General features: G+C 53.4%; 1 protein-coding gene across 1 annotated transcript in view; it reads left to right on the forward strand.

Annotated features, from left to right (window-relative positions):
- PRKCB (protein kinase C, beta) overlaps positions 1–13,682 on the forward strand; it is a 77,082-nt gene that overhangs the window by 24,219 nt on the left and 39,181 nt on the right. Inside the window, exons 5-7 of the mRNA XM_010570624.1 lie at positions 8,714–8,870; positions 9,256–9,390; positions 11,706–11,802. Of these exons, the coding sequence (XP_010568926.1) occupies positions 8,714–8,870; positions 9,256–9,390; positions 11,706–11,802 (389 nt within the window). The remainder of the gene's footprint in view (positions 1–8,713; positions 8,871–9,255; positions 9,391–11,705; positions 11,803–13,682) is intronic.

A 13,682-nucleotide genomic window follows, 5' to 3' on the forward strand; every position in this document is an offset into this window, starting at 1 on the left:
TGCGAGGGGGGAACCAGCTGCAGGTGACACCCCTGGCTCGGGCACGATCCTTCTGTGGGGCCGGTTTGGCTGTTGGTCCCCAGCACAGACCGGCTCCGGCTGTCCTAGGCGCCCTGTGTACCGTCCTGGTAGCGGGCAGGGTTTGGTTCAGAGCCTAATGAGCCGAGGTGGATTTGAGCAGCAGGAGAAATGTGTTTGGATGGCCGGCACGTCTGTGCATTTGGGCTGGCTGGAGTTAAAAGCTCTTGTCTTCAGCGCTGAACAGACCGGACCCAGGGAACGACTGCATGAGGCTGGAAAACCTCAAGTAGCTGGCTAGAAATGGCTGTTTGCGTTAGCAGCTCTGCTTGCTAAATGTGTTGTTTTAAATCACGATAAAGCATCCGCGCGGTCGGTGCTGTGCACGGCACCGCCGGGAGCGGGGCCCCCGAATGTCCTCGGAAGCGAGCGACCCGAGCTGCCGTGGGCTCAGCCTCCCGGGAGGCCATTTGGAAGAAGTCTCTCCAGCTCTTTGGCTTCCTTACATCAATACCATGACTTTCACAACACGGTGTTTGGAGTCTCCTTCACTTTTGGAAGGGCGGATGCAAATTGCGTGGCGTTTTCCAGCAGCAGTTCGGGAGGCCGTCCGAGCTGAGCATCGCGGCGGGCTGGGGAGCGAGGGCAGCCCAGCCTGGGGACGGCTCTGCTGCTTCTCCTCCAGTGGTGAAATGAGATCTCTGCTTCTCTCGCCCACCACGTAAACCACGGCAAACTCCCGCTCGCAGCTTTGTCATACTAAGTAGGTAGCGTGGGCTGGGTTATTTAGCTTGAGCTGCTTGACAAAAGAGAAGTCATCTTTTGGGCCTGGTAAACAAAATTTGGGTCCCTAGCAGTGCTCAGAGATGTGTCAAATTGCCAAAGCAAGTTAATTCCCCTCATATGCTACTTAAAGACACTTACTGACTTGGGCAGTTTTTACCCCAGTCACTCAGCGAATCTGGTCCTTTAAACTTCACGAGTCTGCAGATACTTGTTGCTTGTATTTCCCTGCTCTGACATTGTTACACCTCTTGGCTTTGCCTTAAATACAAAGAGAGGGTTCCCTGGAGCCAGCCCGTGTCAGTTTGTCTGTGTCCGTAAGTCGGATGCTGCCAGCTCCGAGGGCAGCAATGCAGCGAGGATGGTGCCGCTCTCCCCTGAGCCCGCAGTCAACAGTAATAAACAATTTCTTCTGAAAGAAACAAGAAAAAAAGAGACTTGCGAACGTAACAGCAATGCCGGCACACGGGGCGGCACACCCGCACCGGCCGGTGTGCGAGGTCGGGCTGAGACGTGGTGTCAGGACGCTGCGGAGTGGGACCGCCGTGGGCTGCGTGTCTCTGAACTGGCGCGTGTGGGAGGCAGACGTGGTGGAGCGTGCCAGGGCATCGTTCGGCTGATGTTGGACAAGAGCAAATGTATATTCACAGTCTGTGTTCTGGTCTGGGCTTTGATCAAGTGTCTTATTAGCAGGAAAAGACTGCTGAATAAAGTGGGAAATTGTAGCAAATTAAAATGTCATCAAGGCGTTGCACATTTTTGCTTCCATAATAGAAAAGCTTCCCAACGCAGATTATTCTGAGCCCGTCATATTAGGATACATGAATATTTGAGTCTGGGAAACAGAGGAGCCAGAGAATATGAAGGCTGGGCTTGGGGTCCATTAAATCTATTGCTTCTCCAAGATGGTGAGACAGTAAGTTGCACGGAGGACTCTGCATCGCTCCTCTCCGGTGGCCGAGAGCTGGCTCTTCCTGCCAGCCCGTCGTGTGTCGGGGTGTCCCGTCGTGTGTCGGGGTGTCCCGTCGTGTGTCGGGGTGTCCCGTCGTGTGTCAGGGTGTCAGTGTGTCCCAGCGAGGAGCTCCCTGTGCCAAGCTGGGGGTCGGGCAGTTTGTCGCTTAGGGAAGTGGTGGTCTACAGGGACTAAAAGGCAGAAAAAACACGATAGGGTTATGCTGCAAATTCAGGGGTATATATGGGAGATGGACACGAGTCAGCATGTTTAGGTGACTTTGACCTATGCGCGTGTGAATGTGGAGCGTGCCCTGCCCTCGTGCAAGGCTGCTGGAGCGCAGGGACCACGTTGGGTTCCCTCTTCTCTCTTGGGAGTCCCAGCAACGTGCTGATGTCGCTGGTGGCTCCTGCGAAGCTGAGACCCCTGTTAGGAGCCGTGGGAACGCGGCGCCAGCTTGGCGTTACAGTCGATACCGCTGTTGTGCCTGCAGCGTTGGCAGAGGCTGCCGGGACCGGAGCCTTGCTATTTACTGAGCTGATGAAGTAAAACATTGACCAAAACTGAAACCAATTATGCTGTGATTAGATAAACGAGCTGGAAGTGCGTTAATTAATAATCACCGGCCCAGGAAGATGCAGCCATAATGAGTCCTGTGCCTTTTCTGTTGTATAAGCATGTGCAAATATATTCTTCGGCAGAGCATTAATTAAATGTTTTAACGCACGAGGGTGTTAAATCCGACTGCTGGGTGCTTGCTGGAATGCAGCTGCTCCCAGCCAGGGATGGTGCGTGCTGCTGGGAGGAGGAAGATGAGTGCTGCAGGTCAGCCCGAGATCCTTCCCCTCCCCAAAATCCTGTCCAAGAGGCCTGAAATCAGGGGTGCCACTGGCACGGCACTGCGTTTTGCTGGCCAAGACCATGGCGAGACGATTGAGCTAGGACGAGGTGGTTGAGCTCTGACCTCTCCTTGCAATGAGCAGGGCTTTCAGAAGGTTTTTTTTCCTTTGGTGAGCAATGGGAAGCAGAACTGTCTGCACTGACTGTGTTGTAATGGCCTTGCTTACTCAGAGATGAAGGTAAAGGATTTGGCAGCCAGTGTAAGCTGTCTTTAAGAGCGGGGTAGGAGTGGGTTTTGTTGTAGGCTTTTTCTTTTTAACATAAAAGTGAACCCCCATATGGCACTGCATATTTAGCGAAGAACTTTCTGGTCTTTATTTATCCAGCATATTAATGTTGCCTTCCCATGGAAACCTGGGTACCAGCCGTGAACAGACACACGACCCCAGGCAGACGACGGGGCTGGCTGCAGCCCTTCGCGTGGGGCTGTGCAGCATCTCCCGTGCCCCCAGGTGTGAGGCCAGCGCAGCCCTTTGGGACAGGGTGGGCTGATTTGGGGCACAGGGGAGCAGCGTCCCTTTGGAACCACCCCGGGAGTGGGGAGCAGACCTGGCGCTGGGCTGCGGTCTGCATCAGCCGCTGCCTTCCCTGGGGAGCTGCCGATGGAGCACCGGCCCCCTTTGCTTGATGTGGGGCTGGTTTTACCCCAGGTGGAACACAATCCTGGGAGCAGAGGGTCAGAGACCATCCTCTAGTGCCTGCCACCTCTTTGGTGGCGGAGCTCAGCAGGACCATGCTGTGCAGTGGTGGGACTTGCAGTGAAGTGGCCTCCGGAGTGGGGACCTGCAGGAGTCCTCCCCATCCCTGGGAGGGGGAACGTGATGGACCCCCGAGCACTGCATCCCAACCTGATCCTGCGGCATTTGGGCACTCCGGAGCTGCCTGGCCTACGTCTCCAGGGTACAGCTCTTGCAGCTGCTGTGAGCTTCTGGCCATGACCTCCATGGCAGAACAAGCTGCCTGGAAAGGCTGTGTTCCCTCCTGCTTTGGGCATTTGTTACAGTGATATTTCTCCCTGTGTTTTCTGTTGGAGATGTGGGTGTCTGAAATAAGTGTCTCTTCCCAAGCCTGTTCCTGCAGTTACGGCTGGCTCAGTAGTTAAAAGATGTTGTCTGAATAATTGATTTGGAGACTACTGCAAATTTTGCAGAATAAATTATTCAAATATCATTCAACCAGCTCTACCTGCCCTGGCCCTACAAGGCAGAGCGGGTGACATCTCTTTCCCCTGGCAATGGAGCGGTGTCCCCAGGCCAGCACCACCCTCCCTGCAGTGCCCCCCGGGCAGGGGAGAGGTTTTTCCTCCCAGAAATCCCCCCGAGCATCGTCGCTGCCCCTGCAGAGCCTCGGACGAGCAGCCGGCGCTGCAGAGCTGTGGCTGCTGGTCTTGATCTGCTGATGCTTCACCAGGGCGCTGGCTCATAGGCAGCACGTTCTGCAAATCCATCTGGAGGGGGAGAGGAGGAAGGAACTGGTGTAAAATCAGAGTTATTTGTCCGAGGTGGACGGGCCAGCCCCGGCACGCAGCGGTGAGGGCATCCCGGCCGTCGGCAGTGCCACGATGCTCCCCGCACCCGCGGTGCTGTGGGCGCGCGGGAGGGAACACGCCGGGTGCTGCCGAGCGGAGCCGCAGCCTGCGCCAAGTGCTCGCTTGCACACCCGTGTGCACACCCACGTGTCCCCTCCGAGCGTGAGCGTGCGCGGGCACCTGCCGTGTGCAGAGGAGGAAGAGGAGGACCCGCTCCAGGTCCCCCCCAGGTCTAGAGAAGTCCAAGACTTACCGATGCTGTAGCCTGAAACCAGGGCGGCTTCTCCGCAGCCGTAGCTGGGCTTGGTACCCAACATGATTTAAGACCAGCTGCTTTAAATGGGATCGTAATATTCTTACTCATCACTATTAATAATGATGTTACTACTTCTTAATGATGCACAAAACTGTCAGAATATGACAGATGTAAAGCCCTTTTACATCAAATTTAACTGTCAAAGAAACGCCATAAACGGTTGGAGAGAAGCATGTTTCTCCTGACGCGAGGTATCGCTACTACACTTCTTGAGGTTTATATTTTTCTTTCACTTAATTGTTGATTTCTGCTTGAAAAGTCAGAAAGTTACTTAAGGTCAAGCAGAAGCATTTTGTTTTTTTAAATGAATAGATAAAATTATTCCCATTAATGAAATTTTTAGGTCTGCATGCTGAGATAATAACATGAGGTAATCAAATCTCACGCTTCAGGGCATAAACTGATTGACTATGAGGGTCAGGAATTACTTTTCCTGTTGCTTAAAGAAGTGAACAATGGCCTGATAAATGACAAAGGCTTATTTGTCTCCAGAGGACATTACACTGGCCGTTCGGACGGTGAGACATGAAGCAAAGTCCGAGCCCTGATTCAGTCTGACATAATTTTGCATCTTCTCTCTGTAAGGGGACACAGTCCGGTTTGAGTCCCGAGAGCGAGCGGCTTCTTCCAGCTCTTGGGTTAGTTCTGCCGCTCACACAGCGGCTGTTGCCATCTGTCTCGGGGGGGTGAGGAGTCCCTGAGGATTTCTGCTGACCCCGGGGCAGACGAGGAGCGATGGTCCCCAGCGTGGACCATGCCTGCCCCAGGTGTGGGACTGGGGCTGCAGTGGGCACCATTCAGTACCCAGTACTGCGACACCCCTGGTTTAAGTGGTCCTGCACGGTGGCGAGTGGCAGCGGGCTGTCTGCTTCTGACGTGGAGACGAGATCTTCCCCCAAGGCTCTCACGTCTCCATGTGCTGCAGGTGGTCAGGGTCATTGAAAATACCTTTTTGTAATGGTTTTAAAGCCAGGCAGGTAAGAGAAGGTAGTAAAAGCTCAGCGGAGTTGCAGGAGGAGGGTGGTGAGAAGCCCTGGTTGGCAGGACACCGGGCAGCATCGCTCGCCATGCCATGGCAGCACAGGGGGGTGCGGGCAGGGAGCCCCCGGTCCCCACACGGGGGTGAAGGCAGGAGCATGCGGCGGAGCGGGGCGGTTGCCTGCAGCAGCGAAGGCTGCGGTCGGACCCGTGGTCGGACCGACCGAGGAGTTAAGGATTGAGCTGGGCAAAGGGTACGGGATGGGGGGTGTCTGGCCGGGCTCTGGGCTGGGGGCCGGGCTCCCCGTACAAGGCACTTCCCATGTCTGCAAACAGCCAAAGCAATTCCTGCTGTTTATTTACAAACCCTGCGAAGACTGCTTCCCCTGCGGGCTCGTTGCCAGTCAGGTAGTGCCTTGGCAGGACCTACTGCGGGACTTTTCTCTAATGCTCTTTTGTGTTTTATAATTCAAGAACGTGGTTATAAAGATTGCCTTTTTTCCTATCAAAAAGGCACAGATAAAAGCTTATAACGATGATGAGGAAATATGTATTCTTCTCCTCTGATAAGGGGTGAGGGAGAGGAAGGCATTTTGGCTGTATTAGTGCAGAGCCTTGGCAGGGCCCTTGGAAATTAAACTCATTACTTAGAGATTTCACACAGCAGATTGCAAGCCTTTCTGCTTGGACGGTACAAAGCTTTTTGCAGAAGATTTTGACTGAGAGTCCAAATTAAGCCACAGAATAACTACTGTGCATCCTCTGAAGTGCAGAGCTGGCATTTATGTCCAAACTTAGAAAAAAATAAAAAATTCATTTATTAAAGAGCACATGAAAATAATTGTCAGGACATTATAGAAATGAAGTCATGCTGCTTGTGTCACAGCAAGCAGTTACAGGCAGAAGAAGGCACAACTGTTGGGCTGCTCTCACAAGATGCGGGGCTGTGCAGGTTCGTTTTTGGATGAGGTTGTGGCAGAGCAGGTAACGCACATCGGGCGCTGTTGCTTCGCCACCCCTGGCACTGCTGCGGATTTCTCCCCGTGTGGGGTCCATGGAGGGACGACCCACCGCAAAGCTGGCCCGAACTCAGAGAGCGGCCTGTGCAATGCATAACAAATCAGCAATAACCAGTGAAGCTTGAGAGCCGCTCGGGTCTGATGTTTTACTGTCCTCCGGAGATACCTGTTGTCTTTTTAAGGAAATTATGAGCCTCAGTCCTCTCTGGTGCCCGAAGGGTGAATCCTCCTCCTTGGGCATCCTCTCACGAGTGCTGCCCCAGGAACCGGAGCCTCGCCACGCGTCCTCCCCCTCTTCCCAACAGCAAAGACGCTTCTTGCACAGGAGCACAGAAGGCTCTTTGTAAGTGCCAATGCCGAGCAGCTGCTGCATCTGCGTCCCCGACCCCGCTGACCGACCGGCGGGTCTCAACCTCCCGGCAAAGAGATCCGACCTGTCCTGGGCATGACGGCATCCGTGGCAAGGTCACTGTATGTGGCTGCTCCTGGGGCTGTCAGTAATGAAGTCATTCCTTCCCCTCCTGCCAGAGAGGCAGGAGGCGGCTCTGGCTCCCGTGGCTGCCTCGTCTCAGGAGTCTGAAGAATATCTAGTGCTGCCAAATCGATAGGGCTGCCCGGGCACCTGTAATTGGGCAGCAGGCAATTCCCGGCAGGCTTGCCTCTCTCTGTCTCACGAGCTGCTGTCAAGGGTGTCATGCTTGATAAATGAGCTAGTTTATAAATGCAGATTTGAATTTTGGCTACAAGTTTTATTCCACGGAGCCAGAAATTGGGCAATGCTTCAGGAGGACAGCGGTAGATTGCAGATTTTGGAGCATTAATTTGCTTTTCAAAACTATCTGGCTCCCAACCTTGCATCAGAAATGCCTTGCTGCTGATTTGGGAACTGAGCAATTGTTTTTACCCTTGCTGACTCTCTGGAAGTATCTTCTAACGCCCCGCAGCACTGCACACGCAGCTGGAGTCCTCTCCTCCTTGGGGTTATGGGGTGTATGAGGTGAAGGCGTGCCCCCGGTGAACCTCGCAGCGGAGCTGCTGGTGTGATCCAGTGGGATTTCGGGCAGCGCCGAGTTCCCCGTTCCCGACACGGCACGACCCTCCGTGCCTGATCCCCGAGCTGCGCGCTGGACCCGGGGAGGTGACGGCGTGCCGTGCCGTGCCGAGGGGGCTGCTGGTGGGCACCGTGCCGGCTGCCGCGGAGGGGCTGGGGGCTCCGTAGCCGCAATGCTTTGGCGAGAGGGAAGCCCCCGCTGCTGCTCGGGCAGTGCTGCCTGCTCAGGCGTGGGCGGTTTGGGCAGGAGAGCCTGCGAAAGCACCGGCGGAGCTGGGTCTGCTGGCTGCAGCACACGGGAGGGGAGGGTCTGCTCTGGATTTGCTTGCGAGCAGCTTTTCCCCTGGTTACGGCTGTGCTCCATCACATCCTATCGGACTTTTAATCTCCGATACCTTTGGTCAGGCTGAGGGAATCTAAGACCCTTCTCCCAGAAGACAGACTCTTTTTTGACTTAATCTGGGGAAACAGACTTAGATCAGCCCGATTGTGTTTAACTTGTCAAAGCTGCAATCCAATTACAAGCAGTCGAGGTCGCCCGCAGGTTTGCTCTCCCCTCTTCTGCTCCTTGTTCCGCTCCTGCTCCCCGAGGAGATGCTCCGGCTCCCAGAGCCGGGGTGCTGCTGCCACACATGCCCTGCGGGCATCCCCCCTGGTCCCGCGGGGCCCCGGCCCCTGAGCCCGAGGGCATCCGAAAGGAGAGCTCAGCGCTGGATCCGGCCGCTGTGCTGGTGCTTGCTGGTGCCTGCTCTCCCCTGCTTACGGCTGTTTGTTGCTACTTCCACGCGCCGTGGAAGGCACCGTCCCTGTGCTCCCACCCGTCCCCCAAAAAAGATGCAAATCAGTGCAGTTCTTACCAAGGTGCAGGAGGAAACAGAGGAGCTTTAAATTGTTTTAAACTGAGAGCAAACACCAAATCATCCTATTGGAAAGTGAAAATAACCTCTTGAGTTGATCCTTCAGCCTCCCTTGTCTATTAGAGTTGTATTTGCTTTGCATTGATAACTGTATGTCATTTCTCATGCAACGTCTGTGTCTGTATGTATTCAGTTTTAATTCTGTTTTTAATCACTATTTTCACACTTACTCTTGGCACACAGGGAAGTTGTCAATTGTTGGGTATTTTTAGAGTTTGAATACTGAATTTAATCCTTTTTCTCCTCCCCAGTAAGAGATGCTAAAAACCTAGTTCCTATGGATCCCAATGGCTTGTCAGATCCCTACGTGAAGCTTAAACTAATCCCTGACCCCAAAAACGAAAGCAAGCAGAAGACCAAAACTATCAAGTGCTCCCTGAATCCTGAGTGGAACGAGACATTTAAATTGTAAGTACAAGAAAAATGTTTAAACTTGTAAACTAATTTTTCTCACCCCTAAGAATTAATGTGATTGTATTTGCTCTGATTTAATTATTCAGAGACATTAAGCTGATTCAACTGAGAAATAATTCTTTTCGGTCCTGTAAGTGTGACTCAGAAGCACTCAAACCACTGCCCTGACCCCTGATCAAAGCCAGTTATTTCACGGCAGGAACTCTACATTCTCCGTTTGAAACAGATGCGGTTGGGAAATTAAATATTAGCGAGCTGAGTGGTCATTGAAGACCATCCCTTCATTTTGCATCCATGTTCTGATGGAGCATGGAGGGTCACGGTGGTGTAGCAATGGCTTCCAGAATGAAACCATCCCTTTCTCTTTTCTCTCTTCCAGCCAACTGAAAGAGGCAGACAAAGACAGGCGGTTGTCTGTGGAGATTTGGGACTGGGATCTGACCAGCAGGAATGACTTCATGGGCTCCTTGTCCTTTGGGATTTCTGAGCTGCAGAAGTCGGGAGTCGATGGATGGTAAGAGTTGCAATTGTTTTAAAAACCCTGCGGGCAAAAAGCAGCCCTGATCTTTTTGTGCGCAGTGGAAGACGCGTCAGCCCGTCGCACGGACCAGCACCCTCCTGTTCAAGGACCGCCAGCCGTTCTGGCCCCGTGTCAGGTGCTGCTCCACCTCCCCGACTGGGGAGAGTCGCTGGGGCTGTGCTGGGCTGTGAGCTGTCCCGTGGTGCCAGGACAGCGTCTGAGTGCCCTGGTGGGCTGGCTTTGTGTGACCCCTCCTCCGTGTCCTCCTGCCCCTGGCAGGGTTGCTCGGGGGGCTTTTCCCTGCCAGGGGCGCGCACGGACACGGGGCTGCTCTGCCTGGCGTTCACAGCCAGGAGGGCCAGTGCCCCCCGCGGGCTCTCGCTACGTAGGCTTCAGGAGGAGACGGCGTCGCCTGCCGAGCATTTGCCGAGCAAGCGTTTTCCAGCATTTTCTGGTTGGATTCCCTTAGTTTCCATACTGGGGAGGCAATGTGGCTTCATCAGGCGTGCAGGAGAGCAAGGCTGTGAGCGGGTGAAGGGCTGGGGGGGACACGCTTTGAATTGTGATTTGTGGCGGGGGCAGCCGTTCTGCAGCACGCAGACTAGCAGAACCGGTGCTGAGGGGCACTGTTCAATAAACAGAGGAATGCTACCAAAGTGTGTAATTACTGTCACTCGTTACTATACGAAAGATGAACACAGTGGGTCTGTAACACTCGCGCTGAATGGGTCTCTTCATTTCCATTTTATCTCCCCCAGCAGGACACATGCTGCCTTATTTCCCTTTTTTTTTTTTTTTTCCCAGCCACTGATGCCTGAGAGCTGTGTTACCTTTCCATGTCAAGTGTAATAATTGAAAATAGATATTATATGTCTTTTGGAAACCAAAACCTGCATGCTATTAATTTGCATTCCGCGAGTTGAGCAAAACACCCCGGACTCTGTCTTTTCCACCGTGGAAGCCGTACGTGTCTCACTTAAAGCAGAGAACGGAGAAGAGGAGGAATTAGCAGGCGGGCTAGCCTGCCCGCGCATCTCTTGCACAGGGAGGTGGGCTGGAGGGCTGGCACCATGCGGGGCACCCGCTGCCTGCCCTGGCACAGCCGGGGCTTGGGGGGCAGAGCTGGGGGTGCTCCCTGCCACCGTCCGCCTCGTCCTGCCCGTGGGGAGGCTGCAGTGGGGCAGGCAGCGCGTGCCCTCCCCCCCCGGGGAAAACCGACCCGTCGTGGGGTTGCCGGCAGGGTCTGGCCGCGTTATTGTGCGGGTGGCGGGGCTCAGCCTGCGAACCTGGCTTGCCACAAGCCAGAGACGCGGCTTCTCTTCTGGAAAACAGAAGAAAACTGTCGCTTCCCCCAAATTTCCAGTCACCTGTAAGGATGCGTGTGTGTTGGCTGGGGTTGGTGCGCTGCCGGCTTCTGACGCAGCCCAAAGTCTGATCATTCTCCCAGCCTTTTAAAAATCATGTAAGTGGAGATCTAAGTAATTTTCCTTGTCACAGGATTTGGCTAGAATAAACTCTGGAAGGAGCTCTGATGTATATTTCATATCTAAACAACTGCAGTTAATGGAGAAAACAAGCTCAAAGGAAGAGCCTGTGCCTATATTATGCAAACGGTGCTTTGTTCGTTCAGTGCAGCCTCTGTAGATAACACCCAGCTGATAACTGTCCTCCGGCTGCCGGGAGGGTTCGCCGGTGGAGCCAAGGCTTTGCCTGCGGCTGTGTGAAACGCCTCAGATCTGAATGACATTTCCATGATTTCTGATAATTGCTGCTTAGACTTTTTTCCTTTTTTTGGGTGAGCATCTTGGCTTTGTGCTCAGGGTTGTCGGCATCAGCCGGGCACCGTCCGGCTCTGTGTGCTCTCCCCGTGGAGCCCAGCCTGCCTTGGCACCTGAGGCAGCTGATGGGGAAGGAGCTTGCCCGCTCGTGTGCCCGTGGCCATCACAAGAAAGATGTGGGTTTTGGGTCAGGCTTGTGTTTTGGAAGAGGCATGGGTGCTTTGCGGTGTCTGCCGCAGTGGGTAGCAGATGTGCTTTCTGGGTTGTGATGGCTGGGGTCACCAGTACAGCGAGGGACCCCAGAAACATCCCTCCCCTCGGGTGTGTGTCTGGGAGCTTGCTGAGTGGGACGGTTTGGAGGTGTGAGGTTTGGGGGGGTCTTCTATCCTTGGGGAAGGGTCACCTGGATGCCGGTACGGCAGAGGCAGAGCTGTGCTCGGAGCAGGAGCTGCAGTCCTGCCTGCTCGCATTCCTGCCTGCCTGCGGTCCTGCCTGCCATCCTGACCTGACTTTCTCACTGTGTCCCTCCAGGTTTAAGCTGCTGAGCCAGGAGGAGGGGGAGTATTTCAACGTCCCAGTGCCTCCTGAGGGAGAAGAAGGAAATGAGGAACTGAGGCAGAAATTTGAGGTGAATTGATTTTTCTTGGGAACTCAGGGGTTTTCCTCACTGCCTGCCACGTCCTTGGCAAGGGGCTTTCCCTGCCAGCTCTTTCCCCGGCAGCACAGGGAGCGCGGAGCAGGGTATGGCCCATCACTCCTCCCTCTCCCTGCTTTGCACTCACTCCTGGGGATGCATGCCCTTGACTGGTCTTTGCTAAGGTTCTCCGGGGCATGCCTGGCTCCGGGGCACGAGCTTCGAGCGGTGTTTCCAGAAGGTAAGTTGTTCAGTTACATTTAGCAAAAAAAGCCCCTCTGAAGATGTGAAGCTTTCCAGCAATGGTTTGGCTATGTTAAATAATTAACAAGGACCATATGGGAATGGGAAGTTTGTGATGCATCTGTAAGCGGTTCCTGCCTCGCTGGTGCAGCGCTGGGTCATGTCACCATGCCCGGCTGGTGATTCCAGGGCAGGGGAGACCAGAGAGACCATGGGTGCTTCGAGCAGGGACCTGGCCACTCCTTGGATCCCTGCAGCTGCGCAGCTTCTCCAGCACGAGACGTGGGGGGCCAGGAGCAACTGTGCAGCAGTCCGAGGAATGATGGGGAGCTGGCACAGATGAGCCAAAGGGCATCGTTTTGTAGAGATTTGCAGAAGAGCAAGTTAAGGCAAAAGGATTCAGATACACCAAGAGCTGAAAGTGTAGGGCTCATTCATGTGCAATTTTTTGGTGGGATTGACAGGGTGGTTTTTAATTGTAGCACATGGAATGTGCCATCCATCTTGCCCTTCTGGAATACTCTCTTCTAATTTGAAAATACAGTGACCTCCCTGTGCACGTGTGTGTCTGACTTTGTGCACGGTAGAAGCAGGTAGTGGATTAGCTGGGAAAGGGAACAGTTGTTTCTGGTGGATGAGGAGATGAGAGATATGGAAATGATTCTTTGGCACTTACGTCAGGTTGAAAATACAACAGAGAATGTTGCACAGTGCAGAGTTCTGTGTAATGCTTGCTTGGTGCCTTGTGCTCCACAAAGAGTGTGCTTGATCCCGTATCTCTGCTACCTGCAGGTAGGAAGGAGTCTGAAATCCCATCATTTCTAAGAAGTTGCTTCTTCTTACTGCAAAAAAAGCAGCATAGCAAACATCCCCCTTTCATTTGTGTTGTTTCAGACGATGTCTGTCTTTGTGTTAGGGTTACATAATTTACAGCTTGTGTTTGCCAAAATGAGTATAGCGTAGCTAGAAGAGGAGGTACTTCAATTAATGTGTTTCCAACCCTGTATTCCAATTAAAGAGGGATGAAGATCCTGGATGTCCCAGGATGACCTGATGTAACCGTGCTCTGATGTCAGCACGTGCACATGTTGTTGGTACAGCAGTTCTACCCTTGTTCTGAGGTGCCGTATAATAGGATTTGTTCATCTTTTTTTTCTGTCATGCTGCTGATTATGAATTAATATAATGAACTAAGATAAATTAAGATATTAATATAATTGGATTTGGAGCTAATCTCAGAAAGAAACCCTTTCTTAGCCGTTAAATGTCATGGCAGCCTCTGTACCCTGCCTGGTGCACTGAGACGGGGCTGGGTTTTTTTAAGAGAGTGATGGTTGGGTGAGCTGGCATGGGGTATCAGCGATCCCTGATGGTGCTTTGCACCAAGGTGTTACCGACAGAAACGCTGCTGGGGCTGCCGCAGGTGTAAGCCTGGAATGCTAAGGCAATACGTACGAGCCAGTGATTTATTTTTCAATAACCTAAGTAATCCATCCTTCCCGTGGTGTGTAGCAGTGCGCTCTCAGCCTGGATAGTGGGGTAATGTGATGAACCAAGTGTGGAGACCATGCTAACTGATCTACGGGCTAATTGAGACAGCCAAGTGACAGTGGAGGTCGGATGAGTGACAG

This window comes from Haliaeetus leucocephalus, unplaced genomic scaffold, assembly GCF_000737465.1.
Source record: "Haliaeetus leucocephalus isolate CR32 unplaced genomic scaffold, Haliaeetus_leucocephalus-4.0 Scaffold295, whole genome shotgun sequence".
In the NCBI taxonomy this organism is placed as follows: Eukaryota; Metazoa; Chordata; class Aves; order Accipitriformes; family Accipitridae; genus Haliaeetus; species Haliaeetus leucocephalus.